This window comes from Agelaius phoeniceus, chromosome Z, assembly GCF_051311805.1.
Source record: "Agelaius phoeniceus isolate bAgePho1 chromosome Z, bAgePho1.hap1, whole genome shotgun sequence".
NCBI lineage: Eukaryota > Metazoa > Chordata > Aves > Passeriformes > Icteridae > Agelaius > Agelaius phoeniceus.
Genome location: NC_135303.1, coordinates 75,279,872 through 75,304,151, shown reverse-complemented (window position 1 = coordinate 75,304,151; position 24,280 = coordinate 75,279,872). Strand labels below are relative to the sequence as shown.

Genomic DNA, 24,280 nt, shown 5'->3' with positions numbered 1-24,280 from the left:
TTTTTATTCTTTTCCATAACTGATTCATGAAAGTATACTTTACATTCTCTGATTTTACAAAACTTTCCACCTGTCCCTTCTCTCCCCTTGTTTCTTTACTTTCCATCTCAACTCTCTGAATGAAACTCCATTTGCTTTCTCTGTGACATTCACTGTTTGAGCACAGTGACTCGCATTGTATCTTCTCCTGAGGGTAGTATCTGACTGTATTAGTCCCCTGGTTATCATCTTATCCTTTGGCTTTTTAGGTTGTTTGTAGCAGAGCCCATCTTTTCATTTTGGGTTTGCAAACAACTGAGCATTACTTATTCCCTTCCTTGGTTGGAGCTGCATACATAATAAATAATGACATGATGAATTTAGCACTGCCATCCACTGGCTGTCTTAACACGACATTCCACATCTGACTAAAATTTTGAAGCATTGCTACTGACTGGAAAGTATTACTCTAAGTTCAGTATTTCAGAGTAATGGAAATGCAAGAATTCTTTATGTTCTACCCCTTTCAAATAAAGAAATATGCTTTTTCCTTTGCCTTTTTCTTTACAAAGTGAAATATTGAGGCTGATTGAAGAATCAGGGGATCTAGACTAAACTGCTGTGTACAATTAATAGACTTACATTACCTGAATGATGTGTATATTTTGTAATATATATTGCTCATGTTTAAAAAACAAACAATACTTAAGCATATATATAGATGCAAAAGGGAAATAGGATAATTTGACAGTACCCTAAAATTTGGGTACTTCCTCTGTCAACCCTTTCATCTTCCATTTCATTTAGCAAGGTCCTGAATCAGAATGGTTTCATTATTTTAATAATATTCAGTGGGTTTTCTTTCCATAAGCACATTCAGTTTATGGTTGAATACATACATAAGGACTTTTGTGACTTTTATTTTTTATTCCATGTTATTTTATCTTTTTAAAATTTCCCCTCTTTTATTCCATGTCTTTTTTTCACTTAATTTCTGTGAAACAGCTAAGCTTATAATTAGACTTATTTATAAATGATTAATATTCCATGGTGAGAACAACTTGCCTTTTACATTTCCTAATGTGCTCCACTCCAAAACAGTGTCAGGAATATTTACCTTCTTAGTACAAAGGTTCATCTGTGACAAGAGACTTTGAAAATCTATCAAGATGTGAGGTCAAATAAATTTTATATGTAAATGAGTTTCCAGAAAATTTGAAAAGAAAATAAAGAGAGAAAAAAGGGGGAAAATGTGTGCTGTTTCAGTAATTATATCGTTTATCCAATTTACTGCCATGTGCTGAAATATTACCTAAAATTCTAGGAAATTAAGTGGATTATGAGTTCAAGGATGGAGCACTAATTGAATCTTTCATTGAAATGACTCATCTAAGCAATGCAGTCAGCTGGATTGTCCTCCTGAAAGTAAAAATCTTTACAAATGTTATCCTGGTACAGGTGCCATAATAAAAGCTTGAATGTTCTCTCTTCATAAAAAAAGATATCTGTCAGAGGAAGATTTGCTGGAAAGGGGTTATTATTCCCAAGAAAAATGCATTTTTTTTATAACAAAGTAAGATTTTTTTTGTTCTAACCCATTTTGTCTCAACAAAAACTGGTTACATTTGGCACAAAGCTTACTGAGTATTTCAATCCACAGATCTTTACTGAGTCATAGACCTTACACTAGCCCTCTCTAAAGGCAGGAAATGTTTTTACCTTAAAACTCTACATAGAAAAAGAGCTATAATTAAAAAAAAAACAGTTCTAAAAATTATATAAGCTGAAAAATTAGGAGTGTTCATTTATGACTTTAAGTTAAATATCAGCTCTAATTTTACTAAGTTTTATGAAAACTCTTATTCTTTTTTTGTGCCTACAGTTATTTTTCAAAGGTAATATCTATTGGTTTTTGCCTCATTAAAAACCAGCATTTACTGTGGTATTCTGACAAGTCTGATCCTTTATTTTAGATATCTATTTGAACCATAAACACCAAATTGGCCATGCAAATTGGAGCCATTTAGGCAAAGAAAACCCAACCAAGCAAGAAAGAGTTAATAATTTCTCCTACTTAGAAGCGACTAGAAGATTGAACATTTAAATATTTTTGGCATCTTGCTAATAAACAGAGATTAGCACGACTTCCACTACACATGGAACCTGGGGACCACACATACTTGAAAAAGTATGACTTACTACCAGAAAATACACACTTCACAGTGAGAGAGGACAGAATAAGCTTAAAAAGTTCTTGTGTTAGAAGTTTGTCCTTTAGTTAATACGGTATTTGAAATAATTTCTCTCTCTCAAATATATTATTTTCTTCCAGCTGGTAAATCTTTAGTCTAAAAATTTAAAAGAATGCAGTTGGAAATAAATGTAATCTATTTCTTAAAATCATGAAGAAGGATAAATTGAGTTTGTGTTGTTTCTCTTGAAAATAACTTAGGAGACAGAAAACAGCTCCCCTTACTGTTTTAGTACACCAGTATTGACTATCATTACTATTCTGTCAAGGCTAATAGAGTGCATAAACATGTCAAGTACACCTTCATGATATCCTTCAAAAGCTGCAGAAACAAGTATAATCTTCATTAAAGAAATAAACAAACAATCTTCCATTACTTCACTGGCATAGGTGATTACAGTCCGACTTTAAAAAAAATTTATTGTGGCTGCAAAAACCTTGATTTTCGACAAATTAGAGACTAGAAGTATTTTATAAGATACTTACATATCACTGGCAATGGAGGAATTCCTGGACATGGACTTTGGAGACAGATCATAATCACTGTCTGACCGGTAAAGGAAAGACTCCCTACGCTGGCTGTGGACAAAGTTTGCCTGAAGAATTAGCCCTGAGCCAGGGCTTGTCATGGGGTCCAAGGGACTTCGTCCTGATGCTGTACCATTGTCTACATCGAAACTGCAACAAGAAGAGAAAATTGTTTATGTTATTGACCTAAGAATTTTTAAATATAATAAACACCCTTCTGATAAATTATCATAGCTAATTGCTTCTTAATAGTAATGGAGAAATAAAGACCTTGTCATGTCCACTGTTACGAAAAACCACAAGCCACACAAGAGAGATACTTTAAAATTACTGATCAATAAAAATCCCCCAAGGCTGAAGTAAAAGAAAATTGGCAGAGAAAAGTCCCATGCTACTAGAAATACAGGAAGCTTTCTACTTCTCTGCATGTGGAGTATCCATGAGCTCTATACCAGAGGAAACATGATATTTCACTATTTACTTCTTCAGGTCCCATCTCTCCTGAGCTGAACACCAATTATCCTGTCTCCCACTGCTAAGGCAGCTGAGGGCTTTTTCCTTATTGAGTATCCAATCCCAATATTTTGTTACCACAAAAATATTTCAAGTACATACTTTATCTTGTCCCAGTAAAAAAAGTGCTGTGGGGGCATTAAGGCATAGGCGTGTGCTTGAATACACCTGCCTGCATTAGGTTCGCTGGTTTACAAACAGATGGAAGCAGAGTCCTTTGTTAATGGCCAAGCAGAAGATCTTCTGTAGCCATTTGTGTCCTTGAACCACTCAGTTTAGATTCAGCACTTTTGGTTGTTGTGTTTGGTATGAAGAGTGGTGAAGAGGCTTATCATTCCTAGAGAACATTTTTCTCTAGAGAGGCTGAAGGACGAGGGAAAAGAAAGAAAGAGAAGAAGAGAGTAGATGTTGTTTTACATAGATGGTAATTTTTCTACAAAGGGCTTTGAAAATCAGTGCAAAGACCTTGAACAGGAGTCTGCAAACACTTAAACACTGGTACAGGGTGGGTGGTGCTGAGAGGATGTGTTCATAGCAATCCATGTTGTCTGACAGCCCAACAGCTCCATCTGGAACTGTATGGAGGCTTTTTGCAGCATGTGGCTTCATGTTTGGATGTCTGTGGTATGCAATCTGAGAGGTTACAAATGTGTGGATTAGCAAGACTACCTCTCTAGGCTCATTTGCCATAGAAATGAGGAAAAAAATAAAATAAAATAAAATAAATTTAAGAATGAGGGATGAACGGAGGATCTTTCACATAATTTTTCGAACATAGATAAACATTAGCAGGATATTATGCATTTTTGCTGAACCCATATAAAGAATTCATTTTGAAAATGGTGTTCACTTAATGGACACCCACAGGTTTCCAGTAACAGCTAAGGACAGCAGAAAAGATGCAGTGCAAGTCAGCTGCTGATTAGACTTCAGGCTAGCACAAGTGTCACAGCTGGTACATGCTACTTTGTACCAGCTTGTTTTATCTCCCATTGACCTGAGGTTTTAATGAGGCTGCCACTTCAATCCTTTGCAAAAGTGACAGGATTCCCATGACCCTTTTTTCCTTTCTTAAATGAACTAATCAAAGAAACATATATTGCTTATTTTGACACAGATGCACACTGCCTGGCAGAGGATAGATTTTTGTTTCATTGTTTATTTTTACTTTGCACATACCTCTAGAACTGCAACCTTACTGTCACATTCACATTATATTATTTTCTTTGTATTCACCACTCACAATTTGAATGTGAAAAAGCAAATGTAGTTGGTTTGGTTTTTTGTTGGTTTTTTTTTTTTACATAAATGCAGAAAATATTATTTTAAAAGTTCAGGAGAGCACAGTACTTTCATTCTCTTTCCACTGTAGTTTTCAGAACAATTACCTGTCAGTAAATCCAAACACATACTCTTCTTCCCAGGACTGATTTCATTTGATTATGCCTGTGTCTTAATATGTCCTGCTGCTTCATGAACCTCAAACTAAGAAAACTTAAACGATGAGGCAACAAATTAGTGTTCTGGCACCAGCCTTCTAGGTGATCTTGGACTGTGCAGAGCTCCTCTTTGCCTTTCACTTCCCCTATTTGTTGCATCTTTGTGATGACTGAAATCTGCCCACAAAGAGTATTTGAGAATGCATTGGAAAGATCAAGATACCATGTACGCTACAGCGAAATGTCCTTTGCAGCTTGTAGTGTCATTAGTTCATAACCACATTACCACTGTTACTAGGATGACTACTATTAATTGTTATCAATCAATATCTTTTTAGCTTGAATTCCTAAATATTGCAGGAGCACAAAACAATCACAGTGCTGATGACATGTTTAGCTCATCGTCTCCAAATTTCCTAACATTAATATTCAGTTTCCTGAATGACTTTTATGCCCTTTAAACAGCTTCAAGAAAACACAAACTCCTAATCAATACATAGTCTGTATATTTTGTTTTTCTGTTGAGGGCAGGAGGACAGATAATTCCTACAATTTTAGGTAGAACAGAAGACTGTTCTCAGTAAGACTAATTTCTGCATTGGCAATATCATTTCAAATATATATGAACTTGCCTGGGAACTTTAAAACAAAAGTTAAAGGCTGGATATAAGTAAATGAAGATGAATGTAAGTCCCTCTCATGGGACTTATATTATGAAATGAATGAAAATTTTCAATTGAATCAAAAGTATTCAGTTGGATTAAACAAATATGGTTTTATTTGCAGTTTTGTTTTATTTTCTTCATCCCCCTTTTGTGGACATCACATGAATATTATATTACCAGTATTTCTTCCAGTCAGAAACTAAGGCAGGCCTCTACAAATGATTTCACTTTCAGATTGTGACATAGTCGATTTTTAAAATTTAGAAGTCTGTTAGGTAGAACGGCAGTTTCACGTGGGAGAGGTCCTTTGGTTTGCATCACCAGATAAAGACAAGCTTGTGCAAGACACTGCCGTTGCAACAGAAATTTTATCCTGTTGTACTGCGTGGAGACCACTAGATGGGTGTAAAAAGTAAAAAACAGGATCCAAATAGATCAGCTGGATTTGCCTCGTGCTGTTCCAAAAGAACGTCTTTTCTGAAAATATGTATCAAGAAAATTAGTGTTCAGCTCCACATTCAAAGGAAACTGTGAATAGAGAACTTTTTTTTTTCAGAAGCCTATGTTTATATTTAAAAGTTTCTGAAATGTTACAGTAGTTATGTCTTATTTAGATCTTTCTGAGATATTTGCCAACATTTTCAGATATGAAAGCTTGTAGAATTCTAAATCAAAATAAGAGTTATTACAATGAAATCATATAAATTGTTTCTATGTTTATCACGTCTTATTTTTAAGAAACTGTACTTCTGACTTCAAAAGAAGAGAGAATCAGAATGGGGAATTGAAAACTTCCACACCAGTTTTTGCTCTTTGTTGTTGCATACACTGAAAGAATCAAAAGTTTAAGACATAAAATAGGACAGGCTCTTTAACTTGCCTAAACAGAAATTGCTAAAAGTCGATTGTGCTTACTTCCTATTTATCTTTTCACTCTCAGTAAGTTTTAAGCCACAGCAAGAATTAGAAAGAACAGAGAAACAGAGCAACATCTTCATGGAAGTTGTTAGTAAAGAGGACAAGAACTCTTTTTCTTTCATTTTGCAGGTAGTAAGTGGCATTTTAAAGACAGAATTTTACACCATTGCTCTGCAGCAAGCTCTGGGCAGTTTGCATAATGCAAGCAAACTGAAACTGCCTTTGGTGACAGGCATTTGGCACCGACATCACAGAATTTTATACGTTCAAAGAGCTTTGCTGCAACTCCAGAGATGCCAAAGCCCTGAAAAATCAATGATAATTCAGCAACTTTTGTGTCTGCATTTTGAAAAAATGTTTTAAGGCATTAGTGGATAGTGTTTATCTTTAGAGCCTGCCTTATTCAGTGTTCAATGTTGACAAACTTGACATGAGACGAAATTCAGAGTTTTTTCCTTGTTTGGCTATTCATCTTGATTGCACTTCTTGCCCACTTTTTGTCATCCATGCTCTGTACTAAGATGGGGAAAAAACTGAGTGATTTGTAAACATTCATGGCTGATCTTCTTGTGCTCCTAACACAACAAGTACAAATAAACCCACAAGCAAACTTTAGGAAGATTATTAGAGGTTTGCTTCAGACAATAATAGGACTCTGTGACAAGAACAAGAGAGGTTCTGGGTCCTGATCCCAAATCTTAGCAACACTTCTTCATTGTTAATGACTGCACAGCTTCTTTGCATGTTGAAAGAAACTGTGGACTTCCTTTTGAGCCCCTAAAAAATGGTTTCCTACTCTCTGCCATGCTGCTAAAAGAAAAAATGTGGAGGCCTGTATATAAAATACAGATTTTAGTCACATAAGGAATAATGGCATCATAATCACTATACCCAAGAGTTTGTAATTTATGCTCAATAAAAAATCTTAGTGTTGGTTTTGCTTAGTACTGAGAATTTAGCACTAATCCTGCAGCATTTTTTTTTGAGGGGGGGAGGGGTGGTATTTTCTTTAATTTTTATATGTTTTTTTTTATTTTTAGAGAAATATGCAATAGTAGGAGAGAGAAGGAAATAAATTTCACCCTAAAATGAAGACCTTACTAGACTTTTTAAGAATGCAAATTGTACTCTTGCTATTCCCCTTTAAGTGTCTTCACACTTTCATCTTGGAAACTACAGGGAGGGAGAGCCAAATTAATTGAACCTCTTGGGGACATCTTATCTTTTAAAGCCATCTTTAGCATTACAGAGGGACAGGCAAGTTCTAGAGGAGCAATTTTTTCCCCCATCAAAGGATTCCATTGTCCTAGTGTCAAGCAATCTCTCCAGCCATCTGTGCTATGACCTACATACACATCTCAATGTCCTCACTTCCAAGAAGTCGTGTCCTGTTTTTTCACCTGGTAGCACAATCTAAATATTACACAAAATAGGTGCATTTGGTGTAGCAGCTGTAATTCACTGAAATTATCAGAGAAGACCTGCCCTGCAGCAACTCCCTTTGAGCAGGATCTAATTTAGAGCAAAGGCAAGGTAATAAAACTATAAGGTTCCAAGGAAGGGGTAAACAAACTATTTATTGTTTGTGCCCCAGGACAGGAGCCCATCTCTGAGGAAGGAGACCTTAGCAACTGGAGAAAGGGAAGGAATGGATGCTGCCTTCAAAAACAGAATCTGAATCTATTTCTTCGATTGCTTCAGATTTAAATAAGCAGTGGGTCACCACAGCTGATGGAATGCATCATGAATATGGGTGATTGTTGAGAAAGGCCAGAGTATGCCTGTATCTTAGATTACTTGGTAGGTCTTTGTGATTTCACTTGGGCCTTTTTATTGCTTACTAATAAACTAAGCATTAAATTGTGACTACAGCTGACTTTGGTGTCCCTTTTCTTTTGTCAGGCATGGTTCGCCTTAAGTGAGAGATGAAACCTTAGACATTTCTTTGTCATAAAGAAATAAGTTGTTGCTAGTCTGCTCCTGCTACAGACTCTCAGAAGATTTTAGATGTTGAATAGGTTAACCAGCAGCATCAGAAAAAAATCAAGTAAAAACCAAGTAAAACTAAATCAGTAGATTTATATAATTGAATACTTGGCTAATTATTTGTTTGGGACCTTTCAAAATGTTTCCTTACTGACAGTGTCTACCCAGTGATGCAGAAGAGTCCACATCTGGTTATCTCCTTTCATTCTGTCTTTTCCCCCAAGACTAGTTAAAAAAAAAACAAACCCAAATCAAAAAACCCAAACCAACAACAAAAAAAACCCTCAGTAAAATGAGGGAAGAAAAACATTTGTACTGATATTTTAAAAGGAATATAATACCTACTCTCTACATTTGAAGAAAAAAGTGTTTATATGTGAATTGATATTTTTATTTTCCTTGTGGCAAAATTAAGAAAAACTTTTGCTTTCCATTACTTAAAATATTTCCAGTCAATTGTGACCAAATGATATTAGAAGGAACATATGATCTAAATCTGAATTTTCATGTACCACTGTAGAATTCAAGCCAACTATCTGGTTGTGGCATTGGGTTTCCAGTTCAGCGGTTCAGAAAGCAAGCTCTGTGATTAACTCCATATTTAGAAGTGATGTGGGTAGATTTTCCCATATCAAAGTTCCAAGCAAAAGAATAAAACATGGCATTTTATGATTTTTTTTTTTAGCAGTAGAACTTGGCTTTTTCTCTTGCCATAGCTGTTTTTAGAAACATTTGAGTGTACAAGGCTATTAGGCCCAAAATTATAAGACAGCATTAAAAGCCCAGGAAACAGACAAATGTGTAGGACAAAAGATGTGTAGGACGAAAAACAATGAGGCAGACTGGTTTGTAAGAAGTAGTCAGCTCAAACATGTTAACTCTGACTCAAACAAACTCTGACTATCTATTTATCTTCTGTGTCATGTTTTTCTAGCAAGCACCTCAGGAAATCTAATCCCTCAAAACAAACTGCTTCATGTTTTGTTATGAAGTTTCCAAGCAAGGAGTTTCCTGTGAAGACTATTCAATTTCTTTGGTACTTTAGCTTTGAATTGTTTCCTGGTACTCAACTGAAGATGTGCTTTCCAGAATGTCACCTCATTATTCCTAATTATACCTCAGTGGTCTATCCATTTGGCATGAAACTCTTTTTTAAGACACGTATTACATCAACTTGTTGAGTGTTGTGCTCAGCTGTACTGGGATTCCCTTTGTTATTCCTTTTATTTTTTCCTCAGAGAGAGTATCATCCCTCACCTGGCAAGTTTCATTCTCTGAACCTGGTATTGAGAGTGAATTTCTTTCTACTAATGTGGTGCTCAAATTGAATGCCAGATTCCAGATCCTATCACATGGATTTGATGTTTTGATGTTTCTTTGAAACTGAAATCATTGTCTTATTTTAGTATAACAATAATTCAAACAAGAACCACAGAGAAATGAAATGAAAAATAATTTCCAAGAAATGTGGTAATCTGTTCATGTTTTTACAAGACTTATGTCACTTTATATGGTTCTTCTGATCTAACAGACCTAAGGGGATTAATATTTCTACTTTTAGATAACAAAAAAGCCACCAAGCCTCTATTTTTATGCTTCTGCTAAAATCTGTGGCAGCTTGATATCTGAATGAGAAAATCTGCAGAAAATGTTGAAGAATTAGAAGTATTTTGGGCAATCTGAGAAAAAGAATGTTGAAAAACAGAATCACTTGATCCACACAAGAGAAAGACTAGGCAGCAAGCCCTGGGGTGCTTCAAGTACCCCACAAGCCTGCTGGTCCCTGCCACCCCCATATGCCATTGCTGGAGGTAAACTTCAACTGCATTTCTAGGATTGCAGTCTCAGCTGGACTGATGGTTCTCCATTCTATTACTGTCATTATTGGATTGCACTCTCTCTGTCAACATTCACTTAAGTCATTAAGTGGGTTTATGATTCTATGTTCCCCAGGGATGGGGAATCCACAACTTTCCTGGGCAACCTGTTCCAGTGCCTCACCACCCTCACAGAAAAGAATTTTTTCCTAATATCTAATCCAAACCTACTTTCTTTCACTGTGAAGCCATTCCCCCTTGTCCTGTGAATTCATATGCTCTTGCAAATGGTCTCTCTCCATCCTTCCAGTAAATTCCCTTAGGGTACTTGAAGACTGCAATTAGGTCACCCCAAAGCCCTCTCTTTTCTGTACATATCTAACTCTCTTGGTATTTCCTAATAGGAGAGGTGCTCCATCCCTCTGATCATCTTTGTGGTCCCCTCTGGATGTGTTCCAGCAGGTCCCTGTCCTTCCTGTGCTGGGAGCCCAGAGCTGATGCAGCCCTGCAGGTGGGGTCTCAGCAGAGCAGAGCAGAGGGGCAGAATCCCCTCCCTGGCCCTGCTGCCCACACTGCTCTGGATGCAGCCCAGGACACGTGTGGCTCTCTGGGCTGGGAGTGCCCAAGGCTGGGGCAGGTCCAGCCTCACAAGTCCTTCTCCCTGGAGCTGTTATTGATCTGTTCATCCCCTCAGGTGTTTCCCTGACCCAAGTCCAGCACCTTGCACTTGGTCTCACTAAATTTCAAAATATTCCCATGCACCCACTTCTTCAGCCTGTTTAGGTTCCTCTGGATGGCATAAATAGTGAACTATCTTCAGATCTTTTTTAAAAAATCACTTTACCTAGTTTATTCAAGTTCAAGAAAAATTGTTTTTCTTTCCAGGGTGAGTTTTGATCCAAATATACCAACTTCTTTTTCTGCACCACTACTTTCTGGGCAGTATGTGTGGGATACAAAACCAACTTGCACCGAGTGACCATATGGCATGAATTTACTGTAATACACAGTGCCATTAATTTTCTCTTATTTTAAATGTAGTAGAATAAAATTTCAAAGCATATCAAAATGCTTATTTATCAATTAATAAAAATATGCAAACCATCCACCAAGAATGTTTCCTAACTCCAGTTAAAATGCAGTTTCCCTAAGATATTAGCAGAAGATATGGTTGAGAGCCAAACTTGTGCCAGAGATGGAAAATCCAATACAATGAAAGAGCTCAGCCTCCTCTTTCTGTGAATCCGGTCAAATGCCATTATCAAAAGCAATTAAATTGCTTATATATTCTTTATGAATTACTGGTGTGATAAAGCAAATGTAGGAAAACAGGGAGTTTCTCAGACCTATAATATTTGAATCAATACCCTACAGTACTGATGAAAACACAGAGTCCATATAACGGGTAAAAATATTCCAAGGGATAACACTAATATGCATTATGAAGTTTCCCAGCAAGCCATGTCCTTCTGAAACATCATCATATACAGCCCCAATGGTGATAAAGGCTATGTCACAGAAGATATGGTTACACCCACCCTGTGACTAGTGACAAAGATCTTTTGCAAAGTGTACCTGTGACAGAAGGTGGCAGGACTAAGCATTCATGGTTGCTTCATGCTATTTTCCCATACCAGAAAATACAGCAGAGAATGATAGAACCATAGACTGGTTTGGTTTGGAAGTGACCGAAAAATGACCTCGTTTCAGCCCACCTGCCATGAGCAGGAATACACCTTCCACCAGATCAGGTTTTTTAGATCTCCATCCAGCCTGGCCTTGAACACTTCCAGGGATGGGGCATTCACAACTTTTCTGGGCAACTCGTTTCAGAGGTTTACCATCCGCACAATGAAGAGTTTCTTTCTAACATTTAATCTAAACTTATCCTTCTTCATCTCAAAGCCATTACCTTGTCTCTTGTCACTACATTCTCTCATAAAATGTCTCTCCTGAGTGTTCTTGTAGGCCCCCTTCAGGTACTGGAAGGTGTTCTAAGTCTCCCTTCTCTTCTCCAGACTGAACAAGCTCAGCTCTCTTAGCCCATCCCCCTAGAAGTGGTGCTCCAGCCCTCTGATCTTCTTAGTAGCCTTCTCTGGACTCATTCAAATAGGCCCAGGTCCTTCTTAGAAAGAGATCCAGTGAGCCAGGAGGTGTGATCATTATGACAAGAGAACCTGCAATCCTCAGCATCACTTAGCTCATAATTTTTAAATCTTTGCACAACTGACCTTAAGCAACAATTTCTTCAAAAATGGTGCATTGAAGAAAATGGATAAGGGCTGTGGACAGAAAGGTCCAAAGAGAAGAAGCTCTATAGCCAGGTGATAGGGACCTTGCACATAGAAGATTATTTGTTTCACCAGTACAATGTGTACACATAAATATCATGAAATCAAGGCCATCTTTAGAGGAGGGTGGACAGGAGACAGCTAGATAAGAAATTGCAGTTGTTTCTTTAGGTATGGTTCTAGATTGCCCATGACAATGAAAGCTCTAGGTAAAGGACACATATTTGACTGGAAACAATTTTTTTTTTTCTGACACCATTGTAGTATTTCTCCCATTGCAATAAATACTTGCTGGGAATTAATCACAAACAAATTCTACTTCCACAAGAATTTGTGTTGGGATGTGTTAATAGTAATTATCATTGAAGGCAAACTATACGTTTTGTAGAGGGTGAAAGCTCAAGGTACTAAAACCTTCAGAGTTATAAAATTTTTATACTTTTGTTTAACAAAATTGTTTCATCCTTTTCTCTTCAGTTCATTTCAGTTCTTTAAATTCTGGGTATTGGATTTTTGTCTCTTCCTCTTCCCCAGATTTCTACTAACAGTATTAAGGTATATGTAGTGTTTTGAGTTCTGAAAGTTCTTTGCCACATCCAAATAACCTTTAAAGGGTAAGAAGTTCAGGAGCTAACCTTGGAAGATTGCTGAGATGAATTATTTTGTGCGTACATACTTAAACTTCTGTTAGACCCTGAGGACATTCACTAAGTGCATGTAATGTCAAATATAATTCATGTCATTAGTCCAAAGCAAATTATAATCTACAATAATGAATCATTTGGGTTTTGTTTTTCCTGATTTTTAGGACATTATTTTAATGTTAAATGTATTATTACAATGCCTAATAGCATTACCTAGGAGGGCTGACTGGTGTTCCACAGTATAGGACTGTTTTCTTGTTGCTACATTACTAAATTCTGTGCTGCAATTTTCTTTCCAAGTTTTTTAAGATGGAAAGAGGGTCAACTGTTGATAGAAGGTGACAAAGAAAATAACATTTTTTCATATTTAAGACATTTTGGGAACTGTTTTGTGAGATACTCTAGTGACTCATATTTTTTTGTACAAAGTAGGGTTTAGCCAAGTGTCTGCAAAACGTTGTGGTTTTTTACTGATTCTGTGAACCTTTTCATGAATTTCAAAAAGTTATGAGTATAAGCTAAGCTAAAGTCTGTCACATCATGTATCAGCACTATTGAAAAAATCTGAAGAGTTTTTTAAAAATCTCCTGGTTTGCCCAGTCTCAGAGGACTCTAAGGAAGAAGCCCCTGTGGAGGGGTTTTGTGTCTTTCACCACAGAAGATCGGTACTGATCAAAGGGCTACAAAGAAGTAAGAGTGATCTTATTATCAGGAACTGGAAACAATTGCTCAAGCTGCAAAGCACCTGATAATGAACCAGTCACTTAAACCAAGTGACTGGTTTATCATGCATCACTAGTTAAGTATTTTTTCCTTCTTGAGGTATCCACATGCTTAAGCCATCAACACTCACAAACACAGACTAACTCAGAACCTCTGAGCAGCTACTGCTCATGATGGATCAAAGGTCCATCAGATCCACTGCTCTCTCTCTGGGAGTGCTGAAAGTGAATGCCAATGGAAAAAGGCAAGTAAAAGCAAGCAGAAGTGCTACATCTCCTTTGTAACCCAGCCCCTCATCATTTGCCCACTGTTTCATTGAAAAATGCTGTGAATACAAGAGTCGTTACATGCTATGGAGATAAAAAAACCAAAGTCCTGGACAACACATATTGAATGTTTGAGTTAGGTAATACTTTCACTTTAATCTCTTTGGCTAAATACCTACTAAGTAAGGATGATGCAATTCCTTCTATCACAAGGGTGAGATGAAAATTAATTTAATCACCTGTGAGAAGCAGTAAAGTGTCATATGGTGAGCAGCACAGAAAAGCTGATGGAAGAACTGCTGCTTTTACAACACATATGAACAGCAGATGGTCAATAAAGCATGTGACCATATAACAAGAAGCAAGAAAATGATAAAATACTGAATATCTCATGAACTGAGTTGCATTTGTTTTGAGTTCTCAGTGAACTAAAAATAATAAAGAACCACATTGGTAAAGTATAAAATGATTTATGCGCGGGACTAAACCAAAGTTCCAAAGTCAAATGGAATCTTGGCTTTTGTGCTTGACTTTTCAGTCATAATAACATCTATATCAGTTTATTGCATTTACATTTGAGCACATGTTGAAGACCCTTGCATTACTACTGCTTATCTCCAGTTTTCTATTTCAGCCTGCTGTAGCACTACCAACAGCTGTTAATGGCAGACTATCAGAAATCTGACTTCAAATGCAGGTTTGCCTTCTAAAAATTAGTGCATAGATGAAGAACACATTCCATTTTAGTTATAATGCACGTTTGATTAACTTCATCTTCTGCTCATCCTCAAGATCATTGGAACACTTCATTCACAATCTCATTTTCATTAACAACCAACGTAATATATGCATGTTCTCCTCACAATCTCTTGTGCTCCTATATTGTCCATTTCTACCAGTCACTGTAAGATCATTAATTGAGTAAATGACTGTTGGATTCTGAAAGCAAATGGGACAAAGCAAAACTTACAAGGCTATACTTTTAGTGCTTTATGTATTACTAAAACAAAGAAAATATTATGAGGTGTAAAGTTACTATATATATTATACAACTTGCATTTGTTAGAATATCTAAATGAACAAAAGTCTAAAAATGCTCAAGGACTATTAAAAAATTAGCTAGAAATGAGAGAAAAACCTCCAACACTGGTTGCTACAGTCTTCAGATGCCACACACAGTGCTAAGCTAAGCATCTCTCATCAAAGAAATGAGTCTTTCTCTGTGAAGGAATGTAGTAACAAAAATGCCAGTTTACATTGCTTGTAACAAGGCATCTTTTTCCAGTATTAAATAAACTTACATGCAGATTATATGCAGTTAATTGAAAGAGCAGATGAAAAATATTTTTTTTAATAAATGTGAGTGACCTGGAGCCAAAGCTGTTAAAAATCACTGTGTATTATCGCAAAACAAATTCTTCTGTGAAATTCTTCTCAAAGAGCAAGACCAAATCATTCCATTAAAATTCAAAACAGCCTAGTGCAATGCAGAAATATATATCTTTAGATTTATCAAGGCCAGCTAAAAATTTCTCATCAGTTACAGAGTTATCTGTAAGAACAAACCAATTCCATAGAATAGGTTTCATGCTCCAAATTGAACTATAAAGTTGGGAGGGAAGATGATTGCTTTTGACTGGTTTTGTCCATCAACCTCTTCTCTGCTGTACCAACTCATCTGCTGCATTTCTCCACTGGGCAAAATGTGTTGTCTTTTCTCAGCCTTTCCACAAGTCTTTCCCCGAACTCCAAAAGAGTGCATGTTTAAACTAACAAAATCATTCAAATGTCTGGACAAATCATAACATCTGAACTATAGAGCTTCTTCGGACAAAATGTAAACATGATGTATGTTTACAAATAGAAAAAAAAATCAAAAGCATGAGAGCATTTTTTGCATAATGAAATTTCCTGTTACCAGGAAAAATTGTGCATGATTAACTTGACTTAGTGCAAAAAAAGAGTTGTCAGGCAACTAGATTCCAAAACTCTATTTTCTTGATCCTGATGTCATTACTAAAACTGGGATAGGACACGCCATAATTGCTGGCGCCAAGGAGGTGATTGTATCACTCAGGAAACATTACAAAATGCACAATCCAAGAGAGCAAGGAGAAAGTCCACTATCTCTCATCAGTCCCTACAGATGAAAAAATGTCAATGTAACATTGTTGCTTTTGGAACAACTTCTTCAACTATTTTGCCCTGACATCTTGTTATTTCATCCTGTGATGTGCTCCCAGGGGAATCAACAATTTAGCCAAATGAAAGCTACTCTTGGAGCAGTGCTTTTCAGCAGAGCTCAGCCGAGGTACCCGGGCGCTGCTGCCCATGCAGGCGCTGGTGATGTGCCCTCCCAGCTGGCACCACGGTGAGCGCGCCATCCATCGCCTGCCTGGCCCCCCTCTGTCCCAAAACTCACAGACAGACTTGGGCTCTCAACAGAAACCTTCAGCAGACGGGAGCGGGGGCCCAGGCAGCTGAAGGAGGGACAAACTATCAGGATATCCTTTGTTACATTTGTTTCTTTTGTGGGAATAAAGTAGAATAAGAGGATACAAAAACCTGTTCTCTCCCTGGTGAGTCATCCTGACTGAATAGTTTTATCCTCTTCTGTGCTTACATTTCTCTACCTGAAAAATGGGAACTTTGTAAAGAGCCAGGAGTTCTTTTCTTTTAAGGTTAAGTGAACCTTAAAAACAACCAAAACAAAACAAATTAAAACCTACATACTATCTAAAATTAATACTAATTCATTTTAGCAGTGGGAGTTTTAATTTGGTAGTAGGAGTTTAGGAGTAGTAACAAAAGAAGTATCAGAAACACTGTTTTTTAAGGATGTATCAAAAGCTGATAAAAGCGAGGAAATGAGAAATTTAGAAAAATTACTGCTTTTCCTCATATAAAACCTGTGAAGGAATAGGAAGTATAGAAGGCTAGCTTATTTACTTGTTTTGGTACATGTGCTTTTCAAGATCCCCTCCATAAAAATGCAGCAGAAGGAGATATTAGAACAGGTATTTCTGTAACATTTCCATGTAAAAGAAGGGAATAATGGAGAAAAAAAATATAAGAAAAGAAAAGACAGCAAAATAAACCACCAGGAAACAAACACCCTTCACCAAACATTAATTATAAGAAATTTTATTTTAAAAATACAAGGAAACAAAGAAGAAAATCTTTCTTACTTCAGATGAGGAGCTGATTAAATTTTTTAAATGTGTTTTTTATTTTTTTAGCTCCACCATGTGGTAGTTCTATATTTTGTTCAGTTTTGGGTATTTTTTCAGAATAGCAACAGAAAGGACTAAATAAATTAAAAAAAAAAGTTAAATGGACAATTAATGCACCAGATAAAACATTACTGAGGTGTAAAGGAGAAAAAACTGTCAGTAGCTAAATATGTGTTTAAAATATCCTACTATACAGCACTGCCAGGACAGCACATGGGCAAAGTATTCCTCCTGGGAATTTTGTAGTTTTGCGTTAAGGAAGCCTCGTCAGTACATATCTTCCCACACTATTCTTTTTTTACCCCTCCCAGCCATGGCTTTTTGCCCACAGAGCTTTTTGTCTATCCATGAGAAACACAGACTATTAAAAAAGACAGCAGGTTTGTGTACTATTTTCCTCTGAAATTTTCCTCTGATTCTTAATAGTTAAAGCAATGGAAACAGAAAAAAAAAATTAAATCTGACTTCTCCAATGCATGAATGAAGTAGAACTCAATAAATACAGTTTTTGCTAATGAACTTCAGTATCAACATAGAAGTGCAATTTAGTAAGCATAAATTTTCAGAATATACATGGACTTGTACAATTTAAGGGACAGCATGTTTGAAAAATTAAATGTTTGATTAAAACTAAATAAATTCCTCAATGAGTATTTAAAGAAGCAAGGTAAGGCAGAGAATTTTTGCTTATAGTTCAAATATTAAAGTTCATGCCATTCCCTGGCATGTGAGAAGGTGAAATATACAATTATTGTAATATCTGTATCATTTAAATCTTTAAGAACTATTACTCAGTAATGTTTGTGATTGTCTCTATACTCTATCCTTTATAGGAAGCTGGATTTAATTTATTGCCAAGCACCTGCAATAAAAAATATTGCACAACACCTCATTCTGCAAAGCTAAATTTCAGGAAATGGGTCCTTTAATTTACCATCAATGAATACAGTGTCTGAGGCTAATTTAACATCAAATGAACTAGAAAGTAACTCTGAAACCAGATGCTGGTTCTGAGCCACACAGAGATAGCAAGGTCAAAGGGTTTCAGAAGTCTGCTCTCAAAGTCATTATTCACAAGTATTTTTACGGTAAAATCACTAACAAGATTCACGCACTTAAAAAAGAGGAGCAGCAGGAAAAAGGGGAATGGACTGGACATGTGTGGAAAAGGGAGAAGAAACAATAAAGGATCCTTTAAGCAAGCCTTATTTCCCTTTTAGGAAAGATCTATCTTCAGCAAACAAAATTGTATTTATCAATACTTCATATTAAAGATTCAAGAAAAGGGATGTGCTAGTGACCAAAAGTACATTCCGAGCTGATAGCCCTTAGATTTTCTTCTTTAGATAAAAAACTGAACTGGAATTTCAATTATTATCACAATATTATTGTTTTATTTAGGTGGTCTCTTCTGAGGATTTTTGAAAGCATCTGGAAAGTTCTTGAAAACTAAGTCTTCACTTTTTGATTCTAGATTTCCAGTTGCCAACAAGTATTTAAACAAAAAATAAAATCTTATTTTGAAGTAAAAGCCCAAATATTACCATGCTCAATACCTCAAATAGAAAAAAGGAAAAATTGAGGAGGCAGAGAGAGCAGCTGGCCTATCTGAATGTTAAAAAAGATACAGTGTTTTGCTTTCAGTTACAATGAATCATACAGAACTTCTATTTCTAGTACCAGGAACCAATAAGAACATAACTACTGGTTAGGAAATCAATCAATTTTAGGTGATGAAGCAAAACATTCTGAGGAGCTACTGGAAACTGAAAAATGAATGCTTCTCATCCATCTAAACCCATGCAATGATACATATGCCATACTAACAGCATGAATACAAAGCAATATTTTACTTTTGAAAAAAATAATTGTAAGAAAGCTATAAATGTGCAATATCAGTAACAAAGTCATATGGTCATCTTACTAACATGGGGAGAAACTGTGGGGGATGGAAGTCTTTCTGTGGTGGAAAAGCTGTTTGGACAAGATGAAAAGCTGTGATGGCTTTACAAAATGTCATTTCCTAGTTATTCATTTCCAGCCTTTTTCAAGAATGGATATTCCAAGGAGAAAAATACATTGCTTCACAGCTGTGAACATCCTGCTTGCCAAAAATGCAAATGTAATTACTATCTGTGAATCAAAGAAAAACTGTGGCACTGCTGATAAATATAAGGCCTAAACCCTGCCATGTTAATCTCATCCCTGGAAGTCTTCAGGGATGTGCTGGATGGGGCTGTCAGTAACCTGACCTAGCAGAGGAAAGGTGCCTCTGACCATGACAAGGAGGTTACAGACAGATGATCTTTAAGGTCCCTTCCAACACAAACCATTTTGAGGTTCTATGGCCTTATGGGAATGCAGATCTCTATAGGTGAAATTCAGGAAGGACTCTCTGTGAATGCTTGTAACAAGAACATTAGTAACAAACTGACTGATAAAAGGATCACAGTTGTGAGAAAAAAATCCTTTTAATAGGCAATTGTGGTATTTGAGTTGCAAATGCAAAGAGTTTATGAAGGCTGACACCACCACTAGGGTTTCAAAGAGTGGTTCCTAATGTTTTCCCAGCTCACGTCTCTGACCCTTAAAGAATGGAAAACATATGTCAGCAATTAAGTCAGTAATCATAGTGTTACCAAGCATAAAAACAGTGCCTGTGCCAATATCAACTGAGTCACTTAATATGTTTTCTCAAATGTCCTGGACTCTACGTGGCACCAAACCTAAACAGTCATTTTGGTCATACTGAAACCTAGGCAAGAATAGATCTTTCCTTAACAGCATGGAGTTCAGAGCAGATGGTGCTGAGGTGACTATCGTGTCTTGACTAATGTCAAAAGGGACATTAAAACAAAAAAAAAAACAGAGATTAGCTTGGCCAGTGTTTCCTAGAGGATAAATCAAAAAACAAGCTTTTGCAGACTAGGCTGCGAAGGGCACAGCTTCAATATCACTGAGCAAGCCAGCATCATTTTCCAGCTCATTAAATGAAGGGCATCTGAACAGTTTGCTTCAAAACTGACACAGAATAGGTTGAACTTTTGAAAAGTAATTAATTATGCAATGTTAGTGCCTACCACTGATGATCAGCAAATTTAGACCATTGGCTTTGATTCCTGTATTCTCTTCTCACACCTTTCAAATATATTCTTTTAGAAGACCCCTTATGCTGTGTATATTTCCCCTTACTCTAATTCCCCCCCACACACACAGCCTGTGTCAATTACTCCTTGATTCTTGACAGATTTCCTCTATATGCGGGTAAAAATGAATGGTTATTATCGCCAGGATTTCCTGCAATAACTGGTAACAGTGTTAACAGCCGGGTACACAGCTTTACTGTCTTTGAGTTCTAAATCACAGATTTCTTTCTATTGTGAAATATATTCTGAACTGTTAGCAACTAAAGGCAGACAAAACTATCAAATCAGGATTTAAATATACTAAAGAGAGGGAGAAGGTAACAATCTACTCAGCTTTTTGGACACTGACTGTCTTCTAGAGCTAATAGGGTAGTTATAGAAATGGGCGCTGAGCAGCAATACTTAAACTTTGGAGGTATTGGAATACTTACAGTGCAGGTTTCAGTGTATCCTGAAATATTACATTTCAAATTTTTAAAGTCTGTGTTTTAAAGCACAAGGAAAGAACTGAGAGATATGAAAGGATATGCTATGAAAGGAAAGACAGAGCCAAAATGTTCCCTATCCAAGACACAAACCAAAGAACAGCCAGAGTGACTTGACCAGAATGTTTTTTCCCTTATCACAGGAAAGGCACACATCTACTATCTCATTATCTTATTTATGCAGAGGTTTATACTGCAGAATAAAGGCAGAAAAGAAGTCAAAGAAACATCATTTTTATTCAGTCTGGACAGAAACTAAACACAATAGTTCCTGACACAAACCCGATTCTCCTTTCAGCCCTGTTCTGTTGACAGAACACAATCAGGACTGGTTTGACATTTTCAGAATCTCTGAAAAATTAAATTGTGAAACAGTGAGTATTAAAGGGTAAATAAACCCAAATAAATTTATAAAAGGATGGAACAAGAGAAAGAATATGAGCCAGGAATGAAAAGCTATCAAAATCCAATTGTCTGCTGCTGTAAATAAGCATTTACTTAATTTATAGTGTAGATTTTTTTTTCCATTTAAATGAACAGTTGTTCTCATGTAAACAAGATGCCAGGACTGAGCAGAGTATATTTGAAACTGCAACCTGTATTATATGAATTATTTCATGTCCAGGTTGAATGACATGGAAGAGATAAAAAGAATAGTAGGAAACCAAATTATTTTAGTTTATATATTTCTATTTCAGAATTCAGTACTATTTTAACACTAAAGTAATGTAAAATTGATGATTACATAAAGAACACATGAAACTCATTTGGAAGCCTTAACATCTCCACAAATATTCCTTTCAAACAACTGCCTACTGCAAATTAGTTTCAGGCCATGCTTTACAGAAGCATGCTCAAATGGAATGGTGTTTATACATTTTTAATTGCTTTCACATCAATGAAAGTTATTTGAAGAAAACTTGTGCAACAGTGAAAGTAGGTGGGAAAAGGGTCTTAATCTCTCCAGCATCAGCAAGTGATACCTTCAGAGGCTTAGTTCAATTTACAGCCAGTAAGAACACAGTGGGTTTTTCCCCCTTTCAACTACTGAATTTCTCAGGGTAACTCTGTGTGTTTGGTAGCCAAAATTAGTATGGAAGGATTGCAATAAGAGACTAATGTGGCCTCTGCCACTAAAAAACATCTGCTGATGAGTATAACCAGAACATCTACCAGCTGAGGTACTGATGTTACTGCTATTCTTTCGTGACCTGACATTTTCATTTGTCATAGGCAAATATGTTCCATTCTACCCTTATTGGGTCTGTCAGAGGAAGCTTAAATAGGAGTCTCACACTCTTACTGCAAGCACAGGCCTGCTGACTTTTAAATGTTCATCTTTACTTAATCATATTTCTCTCCACAAAATGGGGCTATAGCTGTCAACAGTTTTTATGCAATTTCAGATTTAACAGATGAAAAATTATTAAAAACTGTACACAAGAATGGGACAAAATCTATCTAGCATCTGTGAAACAGCATTTCAGTGTATCAAATGTCCTTCCTCTGTATTTCATTTTTCCTGTCTACACTTCAACACTAACAGATAAAAGCATTATCACACCATCTTTATGCAAAACATGCAAAGTAAATATACATATTAATCAAGAACAAGAAGTAAATACACCCCAAAAATTCTCTTTTTTGGCCTTTTTTTCCCAAGGCAATACTTGAAAGAAAAAAAACAATTTTTTTAAGATCACACAGAGAAAATTAACAGCACAGGTTTGGTCAGATGTCTAAACTTGAAGGTCAGCCTCCCCAGAAGTCCCTGGGGAGAGAGCTCAGAGGAAATCTGGGAGCACCTGTCTGTGTTAGGATTTCATTTCTGATTTTCTGAACAGTCCTCTGGACTTATATGAATTCCCATGTTGACTATGCAAGCATAGGTGGATGGATTGTCTTAAAATTGTAAGATTTTAAAAGCAACAGATCTTTTCCTCACCTTTTAATTTGTGAAATTTACAATATTTTCTATAATCATTAAATCTTTAATTTTTAAATGTGAGAGCTGAGAATGTTGTGTGACTATTACAATTGAGTGCATAAAAATTACTCAAGCTATACTAAGGGAGAACACAATAGAAGATTGATGAAAGAAAGATTTTTATGAAAGTAAAATATTTGACTGGAATAAAAGTTAGAATCAGGAAAAGAAAAAAGGTATTTATGCATAGGGATTAATTCAGACACCTCAGGATAGCATGCAATGAAATCAGCAAGACTAAATACTAGTAAGATCAAGAGGTTTACTTCTGGAAGTGTGATGCATTTCACTTGGTCTCATAGAACATCAGGAATGCAGGCTTTATCACACTGTGGCTTCTCACAATAAATGTGAAGATATACAACTTGTCAGAGTAAATAAAATTTTTTGTTCACTGGACACACCTGGAAAATACACAGATACAAGCTAGGAAAGTGTAAATTATACCGTATAATACAGATTATATATTTCAAGTAGATATGCACATTTCTATAAAAGGACATTTGACCAACTTTCCAGGCATCATACATCTAAGGTGCAAATATACTAAAAGAATTAAACTTATTTGAAAATATCTGTATTCATGATACAGCAATAAGGGTGTCAAACAAACAGGAGATGTTGAACTAGGAAGGATGGAAGCTGCAGTACCGCAATTGCTCAGTTTTACACATAAAAAATACCTATTTTATATCTGGAAGTTTTGAAGGCTAAAATTGAAACCAGTATTTTTTTCATTAAGTGAAGTTAACAGTATGAAAAGAACAGTTTTCTGGCAGTTTTACCTTGCAAAGGTAAATTTTAATGGCATTCAAATGGCAAAGGCTGTTTCTAACTCAGCTGGAAACTCGGACAGAAAATGTGCAGATGGGTGGAAGTAAAAGTAAACCAGTTACAGTGTCAGAACACAATAATAAGGCATATATAGAGGGCTAGGACAAAAGAAAAATAGATGTTGGTTAAGTCAAGGAAAGACCGCATATCAAATGAAAGCACAGCTCATGAGCCTAAAACTACTAAATGTGGAAACATCTGAGACAATAAAGATGATTATGAATATAAAGCTCTGAGAAGAAGATGATCTTTTATATAACTGATCTTGTGTAGGGGACTCTTCAGGGCAGCAGCACCCAAGGAGCTTTCATAGTGACTGGCTGTTGACTTCTCAACATACATCTCTCGGAAAGAAGTTCCCAAAAGTGCTTGCTGCAGTCTGCCCTGATGTGTGTGGGGCTGGGTGCTGGCAGCAGCTCTGGGATGCAGTACAACACCAGGGGGAATCAGTCACTGGGCTTCCACAGAGACTGTCACAGTGTCAGAGGGTTAACTGGCCTTGTTACAGCTCATCCCACCAGCTCCCAGGGCACTACAGCAAGCACCAACATGCAACTCTTTACCAGGTTTTGTAC

General features: G+C 36.4%; 1 protein-coding gene across 4 annotated transcripts in view; it reads right to left on the bottom strand.

The window, feature by feature from the left end:
* The window catches only part of PDE4D (phosphodiesterase 4D), a 354,607-nt gene that overhangs the window by 95,792 nt on the left and 234,535 nt on the right, over positions 1-24,280 (bottom strand). For all 4 annotated transcript variants that reach the window (XM_054651719.2, XM_054651720.2, XM_077171319.1 and 1 more), the window contains exon 2: positions 2,717-2,908. In XM_054651719.2, coding sequence (XP_054507694.1) covers positions 2,717-2,908 — 192 coding nt within the window. The remainder of the gene's footprint in view (positions 1-2,716; positions 2,909-24,280) is intronic.